Raw genomic sequence first — 21,567 nt, forward strand, 5'->3', positions numbered from 1 at the left:
TTTCATTCATTATGCACTTGCAGAAGGAAGCATAACGGCGCAAAAAAAAAAAAAAAAAACGGGCGCTCATCGGGCACGGAAAGATTGGGTTTTTTTTCAGGACAACTTATCTGATATGAAGAACAGGCACATATGAGAAGGCAAAGGGGCTCTCGTTAACACATAAAACAGGTCCTTCTCAGGTGAAAGGGGCACAGAACACGTTCGTGGGGGGGGCACTTTTCTTAGGTAAAAGGGGGACTGATACGAGAAAGGGCACCTATAAGAATGAAAAGGGGCACTTGCTAATGGCATAAAATGAATCCTTCTCATATGAAAGGGGCACAGGACATGTTCGTACGGGGCACTTTTCATTTTTGGGGTTATACAAAAGAGCACTGATTCGAGAAAAGGCACTTGGTAACACATAAAAGGGTCCTTCTCAGGTGAAAGGGGCACAGAACACGTCCATGAGGGGGCATTTTTTGAGAAAAAATGGCACTTATTCGAGAAAGGGCACTTGGTATCACCTAAAACGGATCCTCTTCCGATGAGAGGGACACAGCACACGTTCATGAGGGGGCATTTTTCTTGCGTAAAAAGGGCACTTTTCAGTGCTTCAAAAAGTGGGGGCGGGGGGGGGGGGGATTGCGCCCCCAGGATATATGGTATAAAGTGTGCTATACAGAGTTTTCCTATTAAAAAAGTAACCGAAGTTCAAAGGTCAGCTCTATCAAGAATACATTATTTATTATTGTGAGTTTTATTCTACATAATTCATCAACAGTTACTTATTGACACCTCGCTTGCGTCACATTTATCACGGGCCACAAAGTATAATGGTCCTTCGAAGGCGAACTATTAGAGAACCAGCCAAATGTGATATTTACTTTAGACAAACAATTTATATAGATCATGATAATGTAACAGATTGGAATATTCTCAAGCAGTGGCGCAATGAGTCAAACGGGCTCAAAACAAAGGGGAAATTTGGGTCTTCTTAAAATGAAATTATGACTTTGTGATAGACTGTGACATAAAATTAAATACAAAATATCACAAACCCTGTTCATTTTCATTTCTTTCCCCCTTTTTCCTCTTTTCTTGGTCTTGGAACTTTTTTTTTTTGGGGGGGGGGCAGAACCCCCACCCCCATCTGTGCGTCAGTGTGCATAGATCACCAAAAATTATTGAAATTAATAACTTCAATAATTTCAATCAGCATCATAATATGATGTTGATTTCATGTGTTATTAATATTTAGTATAGACGTACACACTAAGAAATAGGGGTCAAAATTTGAACCCTATAGGGGTTAGTACAATAGCAACACTCCAAGGGGTGCTAACAAGTGCAATATTGTGCCCATTCGTGCACCTTGAAGGGTTCAATTAGCTATATTAAGCACCCTTTAGAGTGCAGAAATGAATATGTAATAAAGGTTCAAATTTGTACCTCTTTCAATGTCTATCATTATGCACCTTAAAAGGTTCAAATTTGCATCTTTTGCGTGCAAACGAGCATTTCTTCGGTTGGTGCAAATATTACTAAAAAGGTGCAGTTCTACACCCTTTGCCACGGGGTGTAAGATTACACTCCAAAAGGTTGGTACAATTAAACGTGTCATTTAGGGTTCAAAAATGCTAAGAGTGCATACATTAATTTTATTCTTTTCTCTCCAATATTCATTATAGGTGGGGTCCGAATGGCGGGAAATTGGGTAGAAGACGGCAAAAAGGGGAGAGAACTAAGAATGACGGACAAGGGGGAAAATAAATAAATCCCAGACAGATGTACTATGCAGGAACGTGTCAAGACGTTTAGAAGGCAAACACAGTTCAAAGAGAAATGCGAGGCTAGACAAGAAATAGATGATAAGTGCTTGTATAAATCAGAAAGGGTGAAGAAGATTTAAAGGCTTTTAAGGTAGATGAAGGATAGAGAGCAAGGTAGAAAAAATAGATATAGGCTATAGGCTTCCAACTCATGTGATAAGATAACGGTAGAGAGGAAGGGCAATCCAATCGTGGAGTCAGGGGTTCCACATAGGAGCATAAAGAGCGTTGATGACTCCAGAATTTCATTAAAGAAAAAAATAGCAGGAGATAGAGAGGAGGGGAGACAGACGGGGTAGAGGGAGTTGTAGGGAGAGAAGAAAGGGGAAGGGGTGAAAATATGATAAGAAAAATAGCAGTCTTGCTGTTATTTTCCCCAGTATATATATATATATATATATATATTTTTTTTTTTTTTGGGGGGGGGATAGGGACTGTTTGCTTAGTAGAACAGTTTTGTAATATATTAACTGAAAGATATATCTAACAGGGGCCGCGGATAGGTTTTCAAAGTGGGGGGGGGGGCAGCGGCGTAACAGGGGTCGGAGGCCAGGGGGGGGGGCAAGAGCCAAAAATTTCCCGGTAATACCATGGTATGAACAGGCATAATGGTGTAATGAGGCGACTATTTTAAGAAGGCCAGATATTGCGTATCGGGCAGGATTTATCTTTAAAAAAAGTTGCGAGCGAGCGAAGCGAGCGAGCAAAAATTTTGACCCTATTTAATACAAAAATCAAATTTTGTGATAGATTTTGATATGATATCCAGAGAATAATATATTTCACTCTTCTCTCTATAGATTCCTTTATTTTGTGGTGTGTACGCCACTGTGAACACGATTCTTTGCGGCAGTAGCGTGAAGAGTAAAAAAAAAAACCGATGGCGGAGTATAGCACATGTGCTAAAAAGCTGCTTTTAAGTTCCGAGAGAGCGAAGCGAGCGAGAAAAAAAATCACCTTTTCATGAGAATCTTACTTTGATCTATTTTTTTTACATTATATTCAGTAAATAAAATCATATCCTACACTTTTCCTTTGCTTTTCTTTCCTCCTTTTTTTGTTCTTGTTTGTAAAACTTTTGGGGCCAAGGCCCATCCCTTCCATACGCAGTGCTGTACGGTTGGGGTCCGGGGCGGAGCCCCCGGAACTTCTTGATATCAAAGCCATTTAAACCTCGCAGATTGCCGCTATTTTAATCAAATCGCGGGTATATACAGAATATAGCTTTTACACAACACATTTATTCAACCCAGTTGCGTAATGAAACAAATATTTTGAGGGGGCAAAACATAGCAATGTGGGAAAAATTTGTAAATTAGTCGCCAGCGTGCAAAGCGAGCTGGAAAAAAATTGCCTATTGAAATTAAATTCTAATTATGTGATAGATTTTCCCATTATATTCAGCAAATAACACATTTCATTGTTTCCATTCAATTTATTATACGTTGTCTCCTATAATTTCTTTTATTTCCTCTAGGGTGTGGAACCAAGATCCCGCGCCTGTATGCCAGTGATTGAACGTGATTGAACGGGGGGGGGGGGCGTTATAGAGCCATTTGGAGGTTATAAATGAAGAGCCCCTACTGCGTGGGGTCTGCATGGGGCAAAGGTAGCTTATTTGCATAAAATTTAGCAAGCTTATAGCAGAATGTTGTATGCAGTCCATCTTTCTTCCCGCTCTTTAATTTCAATCATCGGCAGCCCGGTTGTGTTTCAGGGGCCGCGGAAGCGCGGGGGGGGGGGGGGGGGGGGGGGGCTTCAGCCCCCATTTTTTTTTCCAAAACCATGTACAAACACCTAAAAATTACCATACGATTGTGATTTTCTGCATGGTCAGCCCCCCCCCCACTTTGATAACCGTTACGCGGCCCCTGTGTTTGACTAATTCCTTTCTACCTTCGTTTCCCGCTATTGTTTGTCAATTTGTCATCTTTTGATTTATTTCCCATCATGCTATTGCATACATAGGCCTATTTCAAAATGATTTGTTCTTTATCAAATGTTCTTCTTTCTTACATTTTCCCGCTTTCCTTCCTTTTCCATTTAAAAAAAGTTTTTTTCGTTTTCTTTTCGCTTTTTCCCTTTCCTTTTCCTCCTTTCCTTTTCCCCTTTTCTTCCCCTTTCCCTTTCTTTCTCCCTCCTTTTTTTTTTCTTTTTCCAGTTTTTCTTTTATTTTCCCGGTGAAATCCGCCAGGGGGGCAGCTTGCCCCCCCCTGCCCCCCCGCCTGTTACGCCACTGGGGGGGGGGGGGGGGCTGAGCCAAAAGTTTGGGGGCTGACCATGCAAAAAATCACAATCATATGGCCATTTTTATGTATTTGTACACGGTTTTGGAAAAAAGTGGGGGGGGGGGGGGCTGAACCCCCCACTGCTTCTGCGGCCCCTGTCTAAAATGTGACTTTCTAAAGTAAGGACAGTAAGTAATTTCTTCTTGCTCCAGTGCTAGTTTGGCATAAATACCATTTATCGCTATCATGGGCTTGTCGCCTGATGGCGCAATTTCAGATCGAGAACAGACTTCATAGATCTCATTGCTACTATACCCCAATGCTTAAAAATGATCCTTCCACTTTGTTTTTTCTCCATTGTTATTGAATTACTATTGTCCATATTCGTATACTTTGATGTTTTCGTCTGTCTCATATTTCCGTCTGTTTCTTTCTGTATAACAGTGTTATGTCAGGATCCTTCTCTTCTTAATCAAGTGAAACAACGACTAATTCCTCCCTGAACATGTGGAATTGGCATTGTTTAAAACTATATGGTTCAGTCAAGTTGGTCCTTATTGTCAAATCTGTAAAAAATTGTATAATTAAAAAAAAAGAAATAGTGAGTGAAGGACATCATCGACTGTCTCATTTGCATGTCACTGAGATGTGAAAAATAAGCGAAACTTTGAAATGTCATAACTTTCTTATTTTACATAATTTTGCATTTTGATACATGTAGTTTGATTTTTCTCCATTTATTCAAATCAACATTTTCTGGAGTGGACTTGACCTTTAAATTAGTAATTCAGGCGCCGCAGAACGAAAGTGGAGGGGGGGATTTACCATGGTAAAAATCTCAATCAGATGGCAATTCTTACGTTGTTCTACACAGTTTTAGAAATAAATGGGGTTCCAAGGCCCCTGTAATCTGCTACATTCTCTTTTGAAACCACCTTTGCACCATACAATAATTTCCCTTCATCCATTGTCTCTCTTTAAGGGAGAAGACAGCACGGCATGCTCCATTTTCACTCATTACAGAACTATCCATGGGAGCATTATAATCAAAAAAATTTATGCTAAGTGAATTTCACTGTTTGTTATAAGCTGCTGAAATCCATGCATCTCATTGGCTCAGACCAAACTTGTCAGTGAAAATCACAGACAATATGCTTCATGAAATGCCGCTACCCATTATTTTAAAATACCAGAACATACACTAAATGAATATATACGAGGCCCTTCGGAATTAACTCCAACTTGTCTACACAGGCCTCACCGATGATCATCCTGCTGCCATTTATCAATCCGACATTTTATGACAGTGAAATAAATTTGCTTCCTACACAAAACAAGTATCAAACCATATTCTATTCGCATTTCAAAATATTAAGTTAATGATGTTAATTCTTATTATTATCATAAGTGTTATTAATATCATCATCATCATCATCATTTCTATTATTTTATTTCTATCTATTCATTTATTTAATGATTGCTTGATTTTTGAAATGTATTTAGTTATTTATGTTAGTATTATTATTATTATCATTTTTTTTGGGGGGGGGTGGTGGTCATTATTGCTAACCCTTTCAAACAAATAAAACATATCTAAATAAGTGCACAGGAAGATTCTGATTCCCAATAAAAAAACAATGCCCACATAATTTCAGCAAAATAAAGCCTATAATTCACTTTCAGGTTCAAGAAATTTAGCATGGACAACCCCTCACAGAAAATATCAATAATTACCATGGGGCTCTTCTATGCTTCACAATTTTTAGAATGAAAAAAAAAACATGCCTAAAACCAAGACAACCCAGAGACTAGCCTTAAATGACAGCAATATTTACAGAAAATTTTCAATACAAATCAATATTACTTTATTACATCCAAAATTATTATAATTTTTACAAGTAATGAAATAATCTACAAAACGTACATGGTCACAGACGATTATATTTAGCCACCGATTTGTATGTATAAGCCTGTTCCTATTGCAAATTCATGTGTTACATACACACATTAATATGACCAATCATATCTCCCTTTAAATCATAATTATCAATGAGTCTTTCATTGTGATTTTATCATGAAAATTTAATTTTGAATAGTAAAATCAATTAAGGTTATTTTTTGTATTGCATTCCTTAAATCTATAATCATATCATATATGCAACTATGTCTGTTACTTGTATTATAGTTAGCTTTCTTATGTTCATTTATTGTATTTTGTGAAATGGAAGTCAATAGAATCTATATCTAAATCTAAATGTAGCATAAAGAATATGAAAGATGACATAAAAATCAAATTAGGAAAGTAAAGTAACATTAAAGAAACTTGTTAAATATGCACATTTTTCAGCCGTCACTATGCATAAGAAGATCAATATACAGGCAAAATTCAATGATGTTACGGTTAACCAGTTCTAAATAATAATAATACTAATAGTGACCAAAGAGGTCTCTTAATGTACCTTACAGTAATTCGCCTTTACACCTGGGCCTATATGTGGGACCTTCATGAAATTTTCTGTCTCTGATTTCTTGTTCTTTTGACAGTCTGTAATGTTCTCAAAGGACCTCAACTTAGCATTACGTCTTACCCCCGTTTGGGAACGGACCGCAGTTCGGATTGCAAACTGCGGTATTTCACCCCATTTTGCGTTTGAAAATCTAAAACATCATTTCCAAACCCTGGGGGTCGTTTCATAAAGCTGTTCGTAAGTTAAGAGCGACTTTAACAACGACTGGTGATCATCGCCAATTGTACCATTTACCGCAAGACATGATCACCAGTCGCTCTTAACTTACGAACAGCTTTATGAAACACCCGCCTGATCAACCCCGCTTGGCCAGGTAATCCCCACAGGCCAGATTATGAGCGTTGAGCCAAGGACGAAATGATAACAACAGCTGTGCTATTACGTAAGTCTTCTCTGCCTGTAGAAGGACCTTCGGAATTAAATTATTGTATTCGATATTTAATCACGTTTTCAAAGGCATATTGTATTCAGAAATTCAATGCTAGCCCATTTTCAATTTCGAACAAAGAAAATCAACCTCGAAATAAGGAAAGTAAGTGAATAAAAAATGGCGACATGTTTTCCCGGACCGCACTCGGGCTGTTGTGTTATCTTCGGACCGAGGTCAAGAAACAGGTGTTTTGATACTTACATTGCATGCCTGGGGCAGTAGGGTTTTCGTACTTGGAGAAGAGGGGTATAGTGTTATCAAACGGAGCTCTTTCGTCATGGTCACTTTATAAGGTGAAGTAAGACTTGAGAAAAATGGGGGTTGGACGTACAAAAAAGTTTTTTTTTATGGGATTGCCCATCTGTATTTTACAATTCGTTCCCTGAATTAAACAATAGTCGCCCTTTTCTATCTCCAATAACTAGCATACATGTAAAGTCATTTTAAAGAAAATCATCAAACTTTATGATTGATAAATACGATCTTTTGACCTATGGATTCACATTCCTGCATGATTCCTATGGCAATTTTTAAGACAATTATACACTCAGATCCGGAGAATTTATATTTTGTACAGCAGCCTAAGGGACAGATTATATTGCAACCTCCCCCCATCCCTAGTCAGTTGTGCAGACCCTTCACTCGAGTTAAGGGTCTGAATGTGCAGCCCACTCATGCCTTGTGTACTGAAGGACCTCTCGCTCTGAATTGAAACGGCAAGTTTTGTATGCACTATTCTTTGCATGGAGACACACTTGTTGATTAAAGTTTCAATCAGGGTCTGTGCCTGCAGACTAGACTCCCCCCTGCCCCTTCCATGCCTGATGATGTCAATAATATGATAAGAAGAGAAGGGCACTGCTTCTGTATTCATTGCTGACAGTCAATTCTTTGATACGAATACAAAAACAGATTGCGGACAAGTGTGTTAAAATCCATACTGAACATATTTTAAGATAAATGGGCAATTTCAGAATCAAGAAAAACAATCGACTTATTTCAGATAAATAGACAAATAATTTACACCAATATTCCAGTTTTACAAAGATAGATTCAAATAAAACTTAAATTATGATAAATGAAAAGCTCATGCTCATAAAGACACAAATGTAGCTCAATCTCAATGAGAATGTATTACAAAGGACCCAGGAATCTGCATTACAAAGATCTTCCAATCCAACTGAAATCTAGATTGATCACAAATACTTTCTGCTTTTAATTATACAGTTTGGGTTCAATCTAAGTTTGAGTTTGATATGGATCTACCGCGATCATTTGTAAGACAGGCCCCAGATTTCCAAAACCCTTGAATGAAAACGTGTCCAAACAGGAATACCACTATCCCAGATAAATTTGATACATTTGGAACCATACATGTTTGACATTATAAAAAGTAATTTTTGTTCAGTGAAAATTGTTGCTTTATCTGGTGATTCCAATCAGGAAGCTATTCATTACAATGTTTTTTTTTTAATTCAACACATTTTCCTAGTATAGTAAGTAGAGTATTATTGGAATGTAGGGATCGAGGTGACAAACATAGGCATATTTTGACAGTTTTAAATGGGTAAAGGGGGGGGGGGGTAATGTCTAAAACATGCACACATACACTCTAAAGGTGCCTGTAACAGATTTGAATTGCTATCAAAGAATAAACCACATATATATATATATTTCATCATAAATCGTATTGATTAAAGATAAAAACCAGTTGTGGTAACAATCTCAAAATGAATTCGAACAAATAAAGAAATATGTGCCAAATAGCTCTGGGAGAAAATGTGTAATTCCTGAGAAATGAGCAAAATAAGCCCGGTATTCCATCAAATGTCAGGTATTTTTGAAGCAATATTAATACATAGTCCAACATATGCTTTTCTGTGTTAGTGTTCATCAGAATTATCGATTTTGAGCTAAGATATCATGATTTTACAAAGATAAGTTTACAAAAATGCACCATATCTAGATGAATGATAAAATTTTAACAATTAACCTTGAATTAAAAGATTTTCTCATGAAATAATTGTTTTGCTGCAACTACTGTCTTTTACCTTTAAGGCATGAGTTGTACAAAATTATCTCAAAACACTGATGTAAATATAAAAAAGACAATAAAAGCTGTTTCATAAAATAGAATATTTTAAGTATGCTCTCCATTACAAGTGTGAAGGGGAGTGCATGAGCGGTTAGTGATCAATATGTCCGAGTTGTATAATCATTTCTAAAATGAGAAATTCTGGTACACTAGAAAAAAAAAATGAATACCCATGCAGCATTTAGGTTAATGAACATAAATTTTGTTTAGTAATATTATGAGGTATACAGCATTCAAATCTGCTTCAGTGACCACACGTATAGAAAGACTACCTTGTCTACAAAGCTCACAAATTTGATTTCCCTTGAATTGTTTTCCCCATTCACAGATGTATTATAAGAACCCGTTCCTAGAGGCCACCTGCACATGAAGATCGCTTTTCATGTCATTTGTGGAATGGTTTGACTGTATACGGGGACCTGTATCACAAAGCCTAGCAATCATTGTAGAATAATATCTTTGCGATTGATTGCACTGTCCACAATGTACTATCAATCGTTAAAAGGTCAAGTCCACCCCAGGAAAATGCTGACTTAAATAAATAGAAAAAAATCAAACTAACATAGTGCTAAAAATTTCATCAAAATTGGATGTAAAATAAGAAAGTTATGACATTTTAAAGTTTCGCTTATTTTTCACAAAACAGTGATATGCACAACTAGGTGAGTCAGTCGATGATGTCCATCACTCACTATTTCTTTTGTTTTTTATTGTTTGAATTATACAATATTTCACTTTTTACAGATTTGACAATATAAGGACCAACTTGACTGAGCCATATAGTATTAAACAATGCTAATTCCACATGTTCAGGGAGGAATTAATCGTTGTATCACTTGACAATGAGGAGAAAAATAGAATATTCCCTATTTCGTATAATAAAATACAAAAGAAATAGTGAGTGGATGACGTCATCAGTCTCCTTATTTGCAACCGACCAGGATGTGCATATAACTGTTTTGTGAATTTAAGCGAAACTTTAAAATGTCATAACTTTTTTATTTTACATCCGATTTTGATGAAATTTTCAGTGTTATGCTTGTTGGATTTTTCTCTTTTTATTCAAATCAACTTTTTGATGGGGTGGACTTGTCCTTTAAAATCAAGCATACAATCAATCGCTAACCTTTGAGTTACGGGACCTATAATTGACTTCGTAGAACATGCTCAAGTATACATTGTTAGGGCATCTTTGGAAATTCCTTTCATGACACATTGAGATGCATTACTGTCTTCTACTTTGTATAACTATCTTTTCTTACCAGCCTTAAAGGTTTTTTCAGGTTGTCCACTCATTGTTTTTTTTTAATGATAACTTTTGACACTAACACAAAAATCTGCAAATACTTTTACTCATCACGAACTATTCCCTTTTCAGTTATTATCATTAATATAATGATTCTTAATTTTTCACAATGCACACATGATATAAATATAATTCAAGGAATTTGAAAATAATTTTTCAATGCAAAGAGAATTCAATAATATAAACAGGTCCTATTTGATGGGTTTTAATGTAAACAAAACTTCACATTCAAAAAGGAAATGAGACTTGTACAGCAACAGCATACACTAAGCACTAAGGACAAAGATAAATGCACTGGACATAGGCAGTGAGTGTATGGTCAGAAATTATCTCAAAGAGGTATCAAAAGGGAAAGGGGAAAGAGAGAAATCGAGAAATATAGACAAAGAGGACAGAAAGAGAAGGAGGGAGGGGATGAGGAGACAAGGATAGAAAGGGGGGAATAAGGGGGAGGGGAAGAGAGAGAGAGGGGATGGAGAAGATGAGAGAAAGGGGGAGAGGAGAGAATAGAAGGGGGTGGGGGTAGAGAGAAAGAAAAAGAGAAGATCTGGGGTCCGTAACACGAAGGTTTGCAAATATGAAAGAACCGCACTGATTGGTCCCTTGTCACTATTTTAAACCTAATGCTTGTGTAACATTGATATTGATTGGTCAGTTCATTTAGCGATTGATTGCTAATCTTTGTGTTACAGAGCCCAGAAATAGAGAAAAAGAATGTGTTGGGTTACAGAGCTGAAATTGAAATCCAGTACCAACTTTTCCCGACATGACATAAGCACCTTACACAATTGCTTTGATCTCAATTTCTGAGCTTTCTCAGAATACGGAGAGAACACTGTGGAGATTAGAATTTGATTAAGGGTAAGGTTTTTAATATGTTTTACTTAGTGATCACATTTTGCAATGGAGCAAAAGTCATTGTAGATGCGAGACTTGGTCTTGAAAGATTGCAGAGCAGTTAACAGCATTTAGGTTCCGCAGGCTTAGCACAGCAACCTGGGCTTGCATCAGAGCAGTCTGAGTTCAGGTACACATACGGGTCTACGGGGCAATTTTTAGCGACCTGGAAAGGAAAAGGAAGTTTTAAAAAATAAATAAATAGTAAGCAAACACTCATAGCTTGTATCATAGAAAATGTGATCATTAAAAAATTCATAACTACTTTTAAAAATTTGCTGTCATTGAATCAAATGATCCGTTTCAGTAGCTTTTAACAATTATAACATTCATAACAACTTTTTTTTAATGAATAAGGTGCTGGTGGGGCTATTTCATAAAGACATTTAATTTTGACAATTATGTCTGTATGGTAATAAAACTGAAAACTGATTTTGATTGGCTGATGAGCCTTAAAATGGTCACTACCATGATAAAAAATAAGTTACCAGAATCATAAAATCCTTACAAAACAGACTCGAGCAGAGTTAACTTGGATTTACTTAAACCTTAAGTTTCAATGAAATAACTAAATCCCTTATGACACAAACATTTAATGAATTCGGCTTTATTTTCATTATATAATGTGAATGCTGAGACAAAAAAAAAATCATCTGTATGATAAATGTTTAAATGTGGACAAGATTACCTTTGTATTGCAACACCGAGCACCATCTTCAATAGTAAAGACCTTGCTATATCTTGATCTTCGCAAGATCTCAGCTAACTCCGCATCAACATTGACAGGAACATTAGCCTGTGAGCAAACACAACATTAAGTATGTTACTACAGTGGATTCTACGTAAGACGAATCTCTAGAGACTACATCAATCTGTTTGACTACCTGGGGCAAAATCTGGGGACCGTTTCATGAAAGTTGTCAGCACTGAAAAGTTGTCTTTCTCTGACATTTACCATAGTAACAGTCGGAGACCAGTGTCTCTCAGCCAAGCAAAACTAAGGATTTCACTAAAATAGTCAGCACTGACAATGACAACTCTCATGAAACACCCACCAGATGTAGAAAATGTAAACCACAGTTTACATCATCTGTGGCCTGTCACATAAACCCTGGCGGGTGTCTCATAAAGCTGTTCGTAAGTTAAGAGCGACTTTAAGAACGACTGGTGATCCTTTCTTCTGGTAAATGGTATACACCATTAATGTTCATTGGTGATCATTTAGAAAGGTTCACCAGTCGTTCTTAACATCGCTCTGAACTTACGAACAGCTTTATGAAACTGCCCCCTGGTACTAGATCTAGAGCTGAATGTTAAACTTGATTTGAAAGATTATTACATGCAATCATGTTTACAAATCAATTGTACAATTGATTGCTAATCTTTGTGTTACAGCCCCCTGGACTGAAAAAATGCTTGGACATTAACATGGAAGGTCGACTTATGCAGGCTCTACTGGACAACTTAAACAGAAAAGGATATGAAAGCAATGTTTCCTGGATAACAGAATGAAAGCAAATCATTAAATAAAATGGATTCTTAAATTCTATTTACGTTCATCCATTTTTTTTTACTGGCCCAACCTGTTCATGTCGGACCAGTAGATAACCAGTTTTTTTTCCATTTTTGACTGGTCCAAACCCAAAATTCACTGGTCCCCAAACAACCAAACCGTACACATACACAACATAATTCATGAGAGCCATTTCTCAATTTTGGAGAGCCATTTTTTAAGATGCCAGAGCCATTTTTATAATTTACAAAAGAGGAGAAAATATCATTTGTATCAGTTTGATATATTTTTTACCGGTCATGTTGGACCAGTAAATCTAGCCATTTCTGAAAAGTTACTGGCCCGACAGCAATTTTTACTGGTCTAGTACTGTCGGACCAGTGCCAGTGTTGCCAGCTGTATTATGACTATTGTACATCTTACCGGATACTAAGTATAAACACAAATAAGTTAGTGTTTCATTAAAGGTCCAGTAATATCCAAAAAAATACAATCATACATTTATAGCCAATGGCAAGTTATAGACATGTAGCCCAGCATCAACACTACTCTAATAAATGGTGTGTACATAAAGGAGAGGTCAAAGAAGAGTGGTCATTACTCTTCCATTCAAATAATTGCAACAAGCAGATTTCATTATCAGGTCAATTTGTTGATTTGAGAGCCTACATATTCAGCCTGGAATTTGGCAGGTAAAATTTACAGATGATTTCCCAAAATAGCAATTGTCACAAGCCATGCAGCAGGTGATCCTACCTTGAAAGTATTTTCTATGTCAAAGGGAAGCTCTGTCTCATATTCAGCAAGTGTTCCATTGTATGTCACTACTGCTGGGGTCTTACAATCATCCTTGGACACCTTGAACAGTCTGTAGGTGACCGACATGAAAGCAATGTCTCCTAGAGATGCAGAAAGAAGGGCAAATCTTTGATAAACATTGGCTACTACAATCTGTCTTATAGGGTGTTGCAAGAAACTTGCAATCAATTACAAGTCTATTTTTGGTCCCTAAATCAATCACATGTCTTGTTGTTTTAATTGCAAATTAGTGATTGATTGCTAATCTGCTCCTTGAAACAAGACGTTTAATCTGATTTGCTACAGCTACCATTGATCTATCAGTTGTAAAATTGCAACAAAATATTTGCAATTAATCGCAAATATTTTCTTGTAACACCCCCTTAGACACCTTGAACATTCTGTGACTGACATGAAACTGATGAAAGCAATATCTCATAAAGATGCAGAAAGAAGGTAAAAATCTTTAAATGATAAACATTGGTTCTTACAGTAAGTCTTAGACACCTTGAACGGTCTGTAAGTGACTGACATATAAGCAATGTCTTCTAGAGATGCAGAAAGAATGCAAATCATTCTAAAACATTGACAGCATAGAGGAAAGCCATTAATCAAGTCATAAAAAAAAAATTGGTTCACAGACAGTTCATATCACCTTACAGCTAACCCCAGGAGCCAGAACTAATATCAGTTATGGTGATCAAGGCTTTTCTATTCTTGCCACAATCCAAGTGAATAAATTACCAACATCCATAATGCCAAATCCCTAGATCAACTCAAGACCTTGCTAAAGACCCACCTTTTTAATGTCTAGACTCTGTATATCAGTTATGGGTTGATCTATATATGGAGGTACATATCTTTGTTTCACTTTGTTTTGTTTCGGTTTCTTTTTTTTAATCTGAAATATGGTAATTTATTCATTTATTGATTTTATTGATTACACTTTTGTTTTTACAATCCCTGTAATTAATTAGTAATCAGAAAATTTAGCCTTTAGAAACATCTGTATTAAGCACTTTATAAATGCGATAATTATTGTTGTTATTATTATAGACTAAGTGGTATTAGACTAAGAGTATATTAGATGAAATGGTTATAGCCTCACTGAATATTAGACCAAATGGTAAATGGGCGAACTGGCAATTAGACCAATGGTTGGTAGACGAACTAGGATTAGACCACGTGGGATGGGATCAAATGGAAAGTCGACAAAGCGGGTATAGACCAATCTGCAAATTCACCCTTTTGAGATGTTACAGGGTTGGCGAATCTTAAATGATGATAAATTTCAAATTCACAATAATTCAATATCGTTGCAACCATCTCTAAAAGTGAATGCAGACTTGCACCTTCAGTCGTATGAATGTACTAGTTCATCAATAATGAATTCATTTCATAAAACATTGGCTCGAGAAAACAAAAGAAAAGGGCCCGGATTCACCATCGGTTGAACCCATGGTTTATGCAAATTTCCTGTATAAATACACTTGAATGCCGTGAATAATAAAAAAATGTCCAATGCTGATGCATGCTTTTGTTAGTGTGCCAAATTGACGCCTGTTGCCATGGTTAAGTACGCTATTTTATGCACAAGTCCTCTGTAATGAAGAGTGGACTCATTAATTCAAAACAGTGGACTCATGAATAAAGTAGCATACTTAACCATGGCAACAGGTACCAATTTAGCGCACTGTGACAGAAGCGCACATCGGCATTGGATATTTTTTTTAAAATATACATGGTAAATAAGCGTAATTTATTCAGGAAATCTGCATAAACCACGGATTCAACTGATGTTTTCCAAAACAATCTTTGTGAATTCGGGCCAAAGATTCTTTACCTGTAACTTCCAACAGCTTCTTATCCTCAACATTCACTTTCCTTGCATTGACGATACGAGGTTTGGTGAACCCGATATCCTTGGCGTACTTCTCTAAATCTGTCCAACAGAGGGCACCAGCCAGACATTCACCTAAAAAAAGGAAAGGAAATGCATTGAGGTGCATATCACTTCAAATCTAATTGGAAAATGTCATGCAATTTAAAACCAAACTACATGGGGGAATGACCAGGGGAAAGTTACACAAAGCTTAACGATTTAAATCATAATCTTTATTTTTATGATTTTGTTCTGTACATTGTGGTCAATGGAATCAATCATAAATGGGTACCGGCAGGAAGTAATTCCTTCTACAGTACGTATCAAAAAAAAGTTTACACTTTGCAAAAGCCCTGGGAATTAAAAAATAAGCAACATGTGGGTAAGTTTTTCACATATATTTTTGGGTTTGGGTCTCATCAATCTTATGAAAGTAAACTTTTTGACAGAATGTTACACTTGAGTGAGCACTGTTCCTTTTTGTAAAGCTCGCAGAAATCGGTTTGCGCAGAAATGCTTGTTTTCACACTGTGTCAAGGGGAAAGGGCGAAATAAAACTTACCCTGCGAAACATTTCTCATACATTTCCCTTGCACTTTTAGTCAATTGAAATAAAACGGATACATTCAAGCATTTTGTAACAATTTTGCCACCCAAATTAAAATTTTAACACTTAGTAAGCACAACCTTTACCCTTTTTGTGCAAGCTGGATCTGAGGACATAATTGAATCTGAACAAAAGTTTATATCAGACATCTCTAGCATTTTTTTTGGTCATTTAGAGTGGGTTTACATTTAATTTTTCATTTAATACTTGTTTCTCCACACTTTTCCCAAAGCTTGACAATGATTAACAAAATGAAAATCAAACCTAAGCAATTTCATGTAAATCACAGCTCAGTGTAAAGCAAATATCGCCACGATGGCCTCGGTGTGTGGGGGAGTGGGGTGGGACTCATTGTACATGTACTCTTCGAAGCGTTTTGGGCTAGGAAACAAGTTAAAAAAGGTAAAAGATATCTTCAAATCAATTTTACTCACTAAATTCCACGAGTTCTTCATGACTAAGGTCTACTTTTATTCACATAACTATTTCAAAGTTCTGCTCAAATCATTTTTCACTAACTTTTCGAGAGTAAGTGGTGCTCACTCAAGCGGAAATATTTTTCGACATTTGCTTAAATGGATCTGTACCAATGTTAAAATGTGGAAAAATCTTCAGGATATTACAAATGTATAATTTTACAGGATTTTTTGTTAGTGTAATTTTTTTTTGATACGCACTGTATATAACCAGAATCAGTACACTAGCTTAGCTGGGGTAATATAGGAGCGACTTGAGCACCTTGCAAGGTGGATATGTGCGCTATACAAATCCTTTATTATCATTATTATTATTATAAAAACTTGTTTTATGATCATTGCTCAGTTTTGTGCTACTGAGCCTGGGGTGTTGATTCACAAATAGTTCAGTGTGACCTGAGGTCATAATTAAATGCCATGAAATTTCTGGGAAGATCATACAGTAGCATGGGTCCCTTACACATGAACAGACAAATATGGCTGAATTGAACATTGCATGCAACCCCAAATTAAGTGTAATTTTGATGCCTATCCCCTAAATGTGTCTGCCACTTTCCAATTCATTACTAGATTTTATAATTTTTATGCCCTAGAACAATTATTAGCCTGCCTTGCATCATTCAGATCAGCATATTCAGTTTTTAACCTTTAATTTGTCTTTACTTTGTTTCATTAACACTTCCCCCAAGCTTGTTTTGTTTTATATTGTATTAGGTAATATTTTATGATACATTGTATGGTCGGCTGCTTACAAGAGTCATTTTCCTTTCTGGATGCTACATGTACCTGCCAAGCAACGTGTTAGATATTATACAAATAATGAACGTAAACGCGTGCATGCAGGGCCAAATAATGAACGATGTGCGAGAAGAGCCAATGGCTATACCGCACCGAGGTCCGCAGGTCCGAGTGCGGTATATCCATTTGGCGAGTCGAGCACAGAGTTCATTTAGGTCCTCTATGCACAAGAATGCGTGTATTGTTTGTTTTATACAACCCCTCCCCCTCACCCATGTTACTGAGTTGCCCCGAATGATATATTTGATCTCAATTCTAGATAATTCCAGAACTCGTACTATCCTGCAATCTGACGTCAGAGTGCAGGATAGTACTTTTGGTATGACGTCAGGGTGCAGGATAGTGCATATTGGATGCAATAGTGCAATTCGCTGAATATCATGTGATGCGATTTGGAACAATCAGATTACAGAGCATTCTTGGGAGTTGTATAATTAGGTCCTCTATGCACATGAATGCGTGCATTGTTTGTTTTATACAACCTACCTCCCCCATTTTACTGAGTTGGCCCGAATGCTATATTTTGATCTAAATTCTAGATAATTCTAGATAATTACAGACCTCGCACTATCCTGTACTCTGACATCAGAGTGCAGGATAGTACTTTTGGTATGACGTCAGGGTGCAGGATAGTGCATATTGGATGCAATAGTGCAATTCGCTGAATATCATGTGATCCGATTTGGACCAATCAGATTACAGAACATTCTTGGGAGTTGTATAATTAGGTCCTCTATGCACATGAATGCGTGCATTGTTTGTTTTATACAACCTACCTCCCCCATTTTACTGAGTTGGCCCGAATGCTATATTTTGATCTAAATTCTAGATAATTCTAGATAATTACAGACCTCGCACTATCCTGTACTCTGACATCAGAGTGCAGGATAGTACTTTTGGTATGACGTCAGGGTGCAGGATAGTGCATATTGGATGCAATAGTGCAATTCGCTGAATATCATGTGATCCGATTTGGACCAATCAGATTACAGAGCATTCTTGGGAGTTGTATAATATTATACAAATAGCAAATAGGCATGAGTGCGATGGTGCGAGATTTCGCATGAGGTGAAAGAAAGATGCTCTATTTCTGTTCTATTCTCTGTTTCTTTCTTTCACCGAATGCGAAATCTCGCACCATTGCACGAATAAGAATATTCGCTATTTGTGTTGTACAACGCCTAGGAATTTAGCGAAAATATGAAAAAACAAAGAGTTTATCCCTATAGTAATCTATGAAAAGGGTGCAAAAATACCGAAAGCAGAAAGCAAAATCCCACAAGCGCACATGACCCTGGGCAGCCTTGCGCATTTAGCCAGCTGGTTTATACGCGTATTGTTCATTTTTACCGAGCGCAATGAATTAAATCATATTGTGACGTCACCTCCTAAAGCCGTGCAACGGTACATTTTGGACGGTACATTTTGGATGGTACGTCTTTTGTGCAACGGTAAAATGTTTGACATTCAGCCTCCCATTTGCTCGCGTACAACAAGCTAAGTAGGCGTTGTACAATATATACTGTATTCTATAGATGTCAATGTGTTTTTAATGCTTTGGTTGAATAAAATTGAATTGAACCTTATTTTCATTTTGTCATGTCTGGTTAAAATCGTGTCAACACAGAGTTTAATTCTATTTTAAATCCCTGATTTATAAAGATTTAAAAAAAAAATCATGTCCACGTCAGCATCCTGACTTTGGCATTGAGGATAGTACTCACCCCACAGTACTTTGTGTTTTCTGATGTGCTCTGGAATGTCCTGTTGGACGTAGATATCCGAGAAGTAGAACTCGCCCCCCTCCTTCAGGACGCGGTAAGCTTCACGGATCACGGATGGCTTGTCAGGTGACAGGTTTATCACACAGTTTGATCTATTAAAAATGGCAAAATAGGGAAAATTATTTTCCATGGGAGCATTTGATCAATTCTCGCTATGATAAAAAATAACCAAAAGGTCCCGGATGTATAATCTCACCATGTTTACTTGTGTGACCTAGTAACTTCCTTTCCGGTAGCTTGAATGTAAGAATAGTATACAGCCAGAAGGTTTAGACTGATTCCTCCTCAAAATGTAATTAGAGATTAAAAACGCAGTTAAGATTCAGATGTGGTCAGACTAGTGCTAGCTACAGCACAAGTAAATCAGAAGTTGTTGGGTCACAGTTCACTGAACAAGAAGTAAAATTTCTAGTTCAGAGCACAAAGTGAACGGCAAATTCATGCCATGTGCTATATCCAGGATTTTGGGGTTATTGTTGATAGTGAGAAATGATTTCTCAGGGCCAATTCTGCTTACATCACTTGAGGTACAGAATCGTCTGTCAGAGTCATTTTCACATTTTTAAAAAACTCCTACATGCTAGCAATCACACATTTAATACAAAGGTGACGATGTAATGAAAAATTATACCATTTCCTGTGCAGCCTGATGTGCTGTCAACTTTGAACTAATATATTAGACAATGCAATGAAAGTGATAATGAGATACATTTAGAAATCCATATAAGCATTTTTAAAATCAAATCTTAAAGTTATCATTATTTTTGGCACAGGTTCTATCAATATATATACACATATTTTTTCTGAATATAAGGAGTGAAAGGTGACCAATGTAAGACCTAGTCAAGTTGTGTGCCTCTATATACATGTAGTTCATACTGCAGCAGTGTCCAAGTGTATACCTGTCAGCTCAATCTGGCTTACCTGACTGCCGATGTATGCACTTGCCAATTTGAGATCGATATAGCCTTAGTGATCTCAATTTTAAAGAGTCAAAATAATCTTATTCCTTATACAATTTCTTCCAATCTACCACCATTCTGTTCAATCTCCTTTCACACAAATCATTGCCAAAGTGGACCATGATACAACTGTGGAGGTGAGATGATACTTACACAACTATATCATACTGGTTATCCTCTACTTGAGCATCCTTCAGGTTCTCAATGAAGCCTTTTCTGTACTCAACGTTGGGTGCCGGGTAGCCAAACTTCTCCTGGTGATATGTCAGGTACTTTCTGGCAAGCTCAAGCTTCAAAGTGAAGATCATCATGGAAAAGAAAGCAAAAAAGGAAGTTTAATCATTAGGTCACAAAGATCAAGTGGTTAGAGATCTGCCATAAAATATACAAACAAAATATAGTTCTATCATTGACTTTATTATAAAATAAAATGGGGTACTTTGTTTCAACTACAAATGGATTCCTCTACCATCAGGGTGAAAGGAATGAGATGCCAATATCTTCATAAAATGTCTATTTCGAAGTGAAAGAGGGATATTACCTGCTCATCTGTCATGTCAATGCCTACAACAAAACCTTTGGGTCCAACTAGCTTGCTGATTGCGTAACAATCACGCCCTGTGCCACTACCGAGGTCAACGACCCTCGCATCCTCTATCAAGCTAGGAATACACAGACCGCATCCATAGTACCTGAAGATGAAGACAAAGCAGAAAATCAACATGAGAACAAGTGATACATCATTAAAATTAATTTAAATTCATTCATACATTTACTGTCTTTTCTGTATCTTTCTACAGAAAGAGACAGAGTCAGAAATTGAGACTGAAATAATTTGGAAACAGAGACTCAATTATTTCAAAATACAAAAGGACGATTCAGGACTAAACCTATTACCTGGGGCCTATTACCTGTCTTTTTCATTCTCTTCATTCTTTTCTTTTTATCCACTATCCTGCAAAGGTCCATCTATATCTGATTTCATCTACTTCCTACCGATATTCTTTATCAAACAGAAATTGACCCAGATATCCACACTCTTTTTTTTGTAATCCTATTCCTACTACCACTCTGCATCTTGGCCTAATTCATCTGATGCATGATCTAGGGCTTTGCATCTATTCCCCATCAAAACAAAGATAGTATACTATACTATTTTTAAAATGTCTGTTCAGAATTTTTAATTTGATACCAATAATTTTCTTTTTTTCTAGAATAGTCAGAAAATATAGTAAAATTCATAAACATTATTTATGCATCACCTTCTGTCAATGATTGATGACATTTTATTATACATCCCAACTGTAATACCATTTTTAAAAATTCAAATATAACTTGGCAATTAACTGAACTTTGTCATTATTTAGAGATTGAAGATGATGTAATGAGAACGGTCAAAGTGGTCTTGGAAGTGATCTTCCAAACCGGTTTGGAAAATCACATCACGAC

At 36.7% G+C, this 21,567-nt stretch overlaps 1 protein-coding gene across 1 annotated transcript; it reads right to left on the minus strand.

Moving 5' to 3' along the window:
- Positions 1-5,883: 5,883 nt before the first annotated feature.
- LOC129271590 (arsenite methyltransferase-like) lies at positions 5,884-21,247 on the minus strand. Its single transcript, XM_064107063.1, has 8 exons — positions 21,186-21,247; positions 20,660-20,810; positions 20,272-20,408; positions 19,097-19,248; positions 15,453-15,584; positions 13,568-13,710; positions 11,987-12,094; positions 5,884-11,464 (listed from the first exon to the last, which is right to left on the minus strand). Exons 1-8 carry the CDS (start codon positions 21,245-21,247, stop codon positions 11,360-11,362), a joined length of 990 nt encoding a protein of 329 aa, XP_063963133.1. The 3' UTR covers positions 5,884-11,359.
- Positions 21,248-21,567: the final 320 nt, after the last annotated feature.

This window comes from Lytechinus pictus, chromosome 11, assembly GCF_037042905.1.
Source record: "Lytechinus pictus isolate F3 Inbred chromosome 11, Lp3.0, whole genome shotgun sequence".
Lineage (NCBI taxonomy): Eukaryota > Metazoa > Echinodermata > Echinoidea > Temnopleuroida > Toxopneustidae > Lytechinus > Lytechinus pictus.

Excerpts from the sequence above, each read along its gene's own strand:
- LOC129271590 (XM_064107063.1), bottom strand. The coding sequence starts at position 21,247 with ATGGGGAATAGATGCAAAGCCCTAGATCATGCATCAGATGAATTAGGC. Across the intron at positions 13,711-15,452 it reads GAAGCTGTTGGAAGTTACAG|GAGACATTGCTTTCATGTCG; the intron begins GTAAAGAATCTT and ends CTGCATCTCTAG. Across the intron at positions 12,095-13,567 it reads ACATAGAAAATACTTTCAAG|GCTAATGTTCCTGTCAATGT; the intron begins GTAGGATCACCT and ends GTTTGCTCACAG.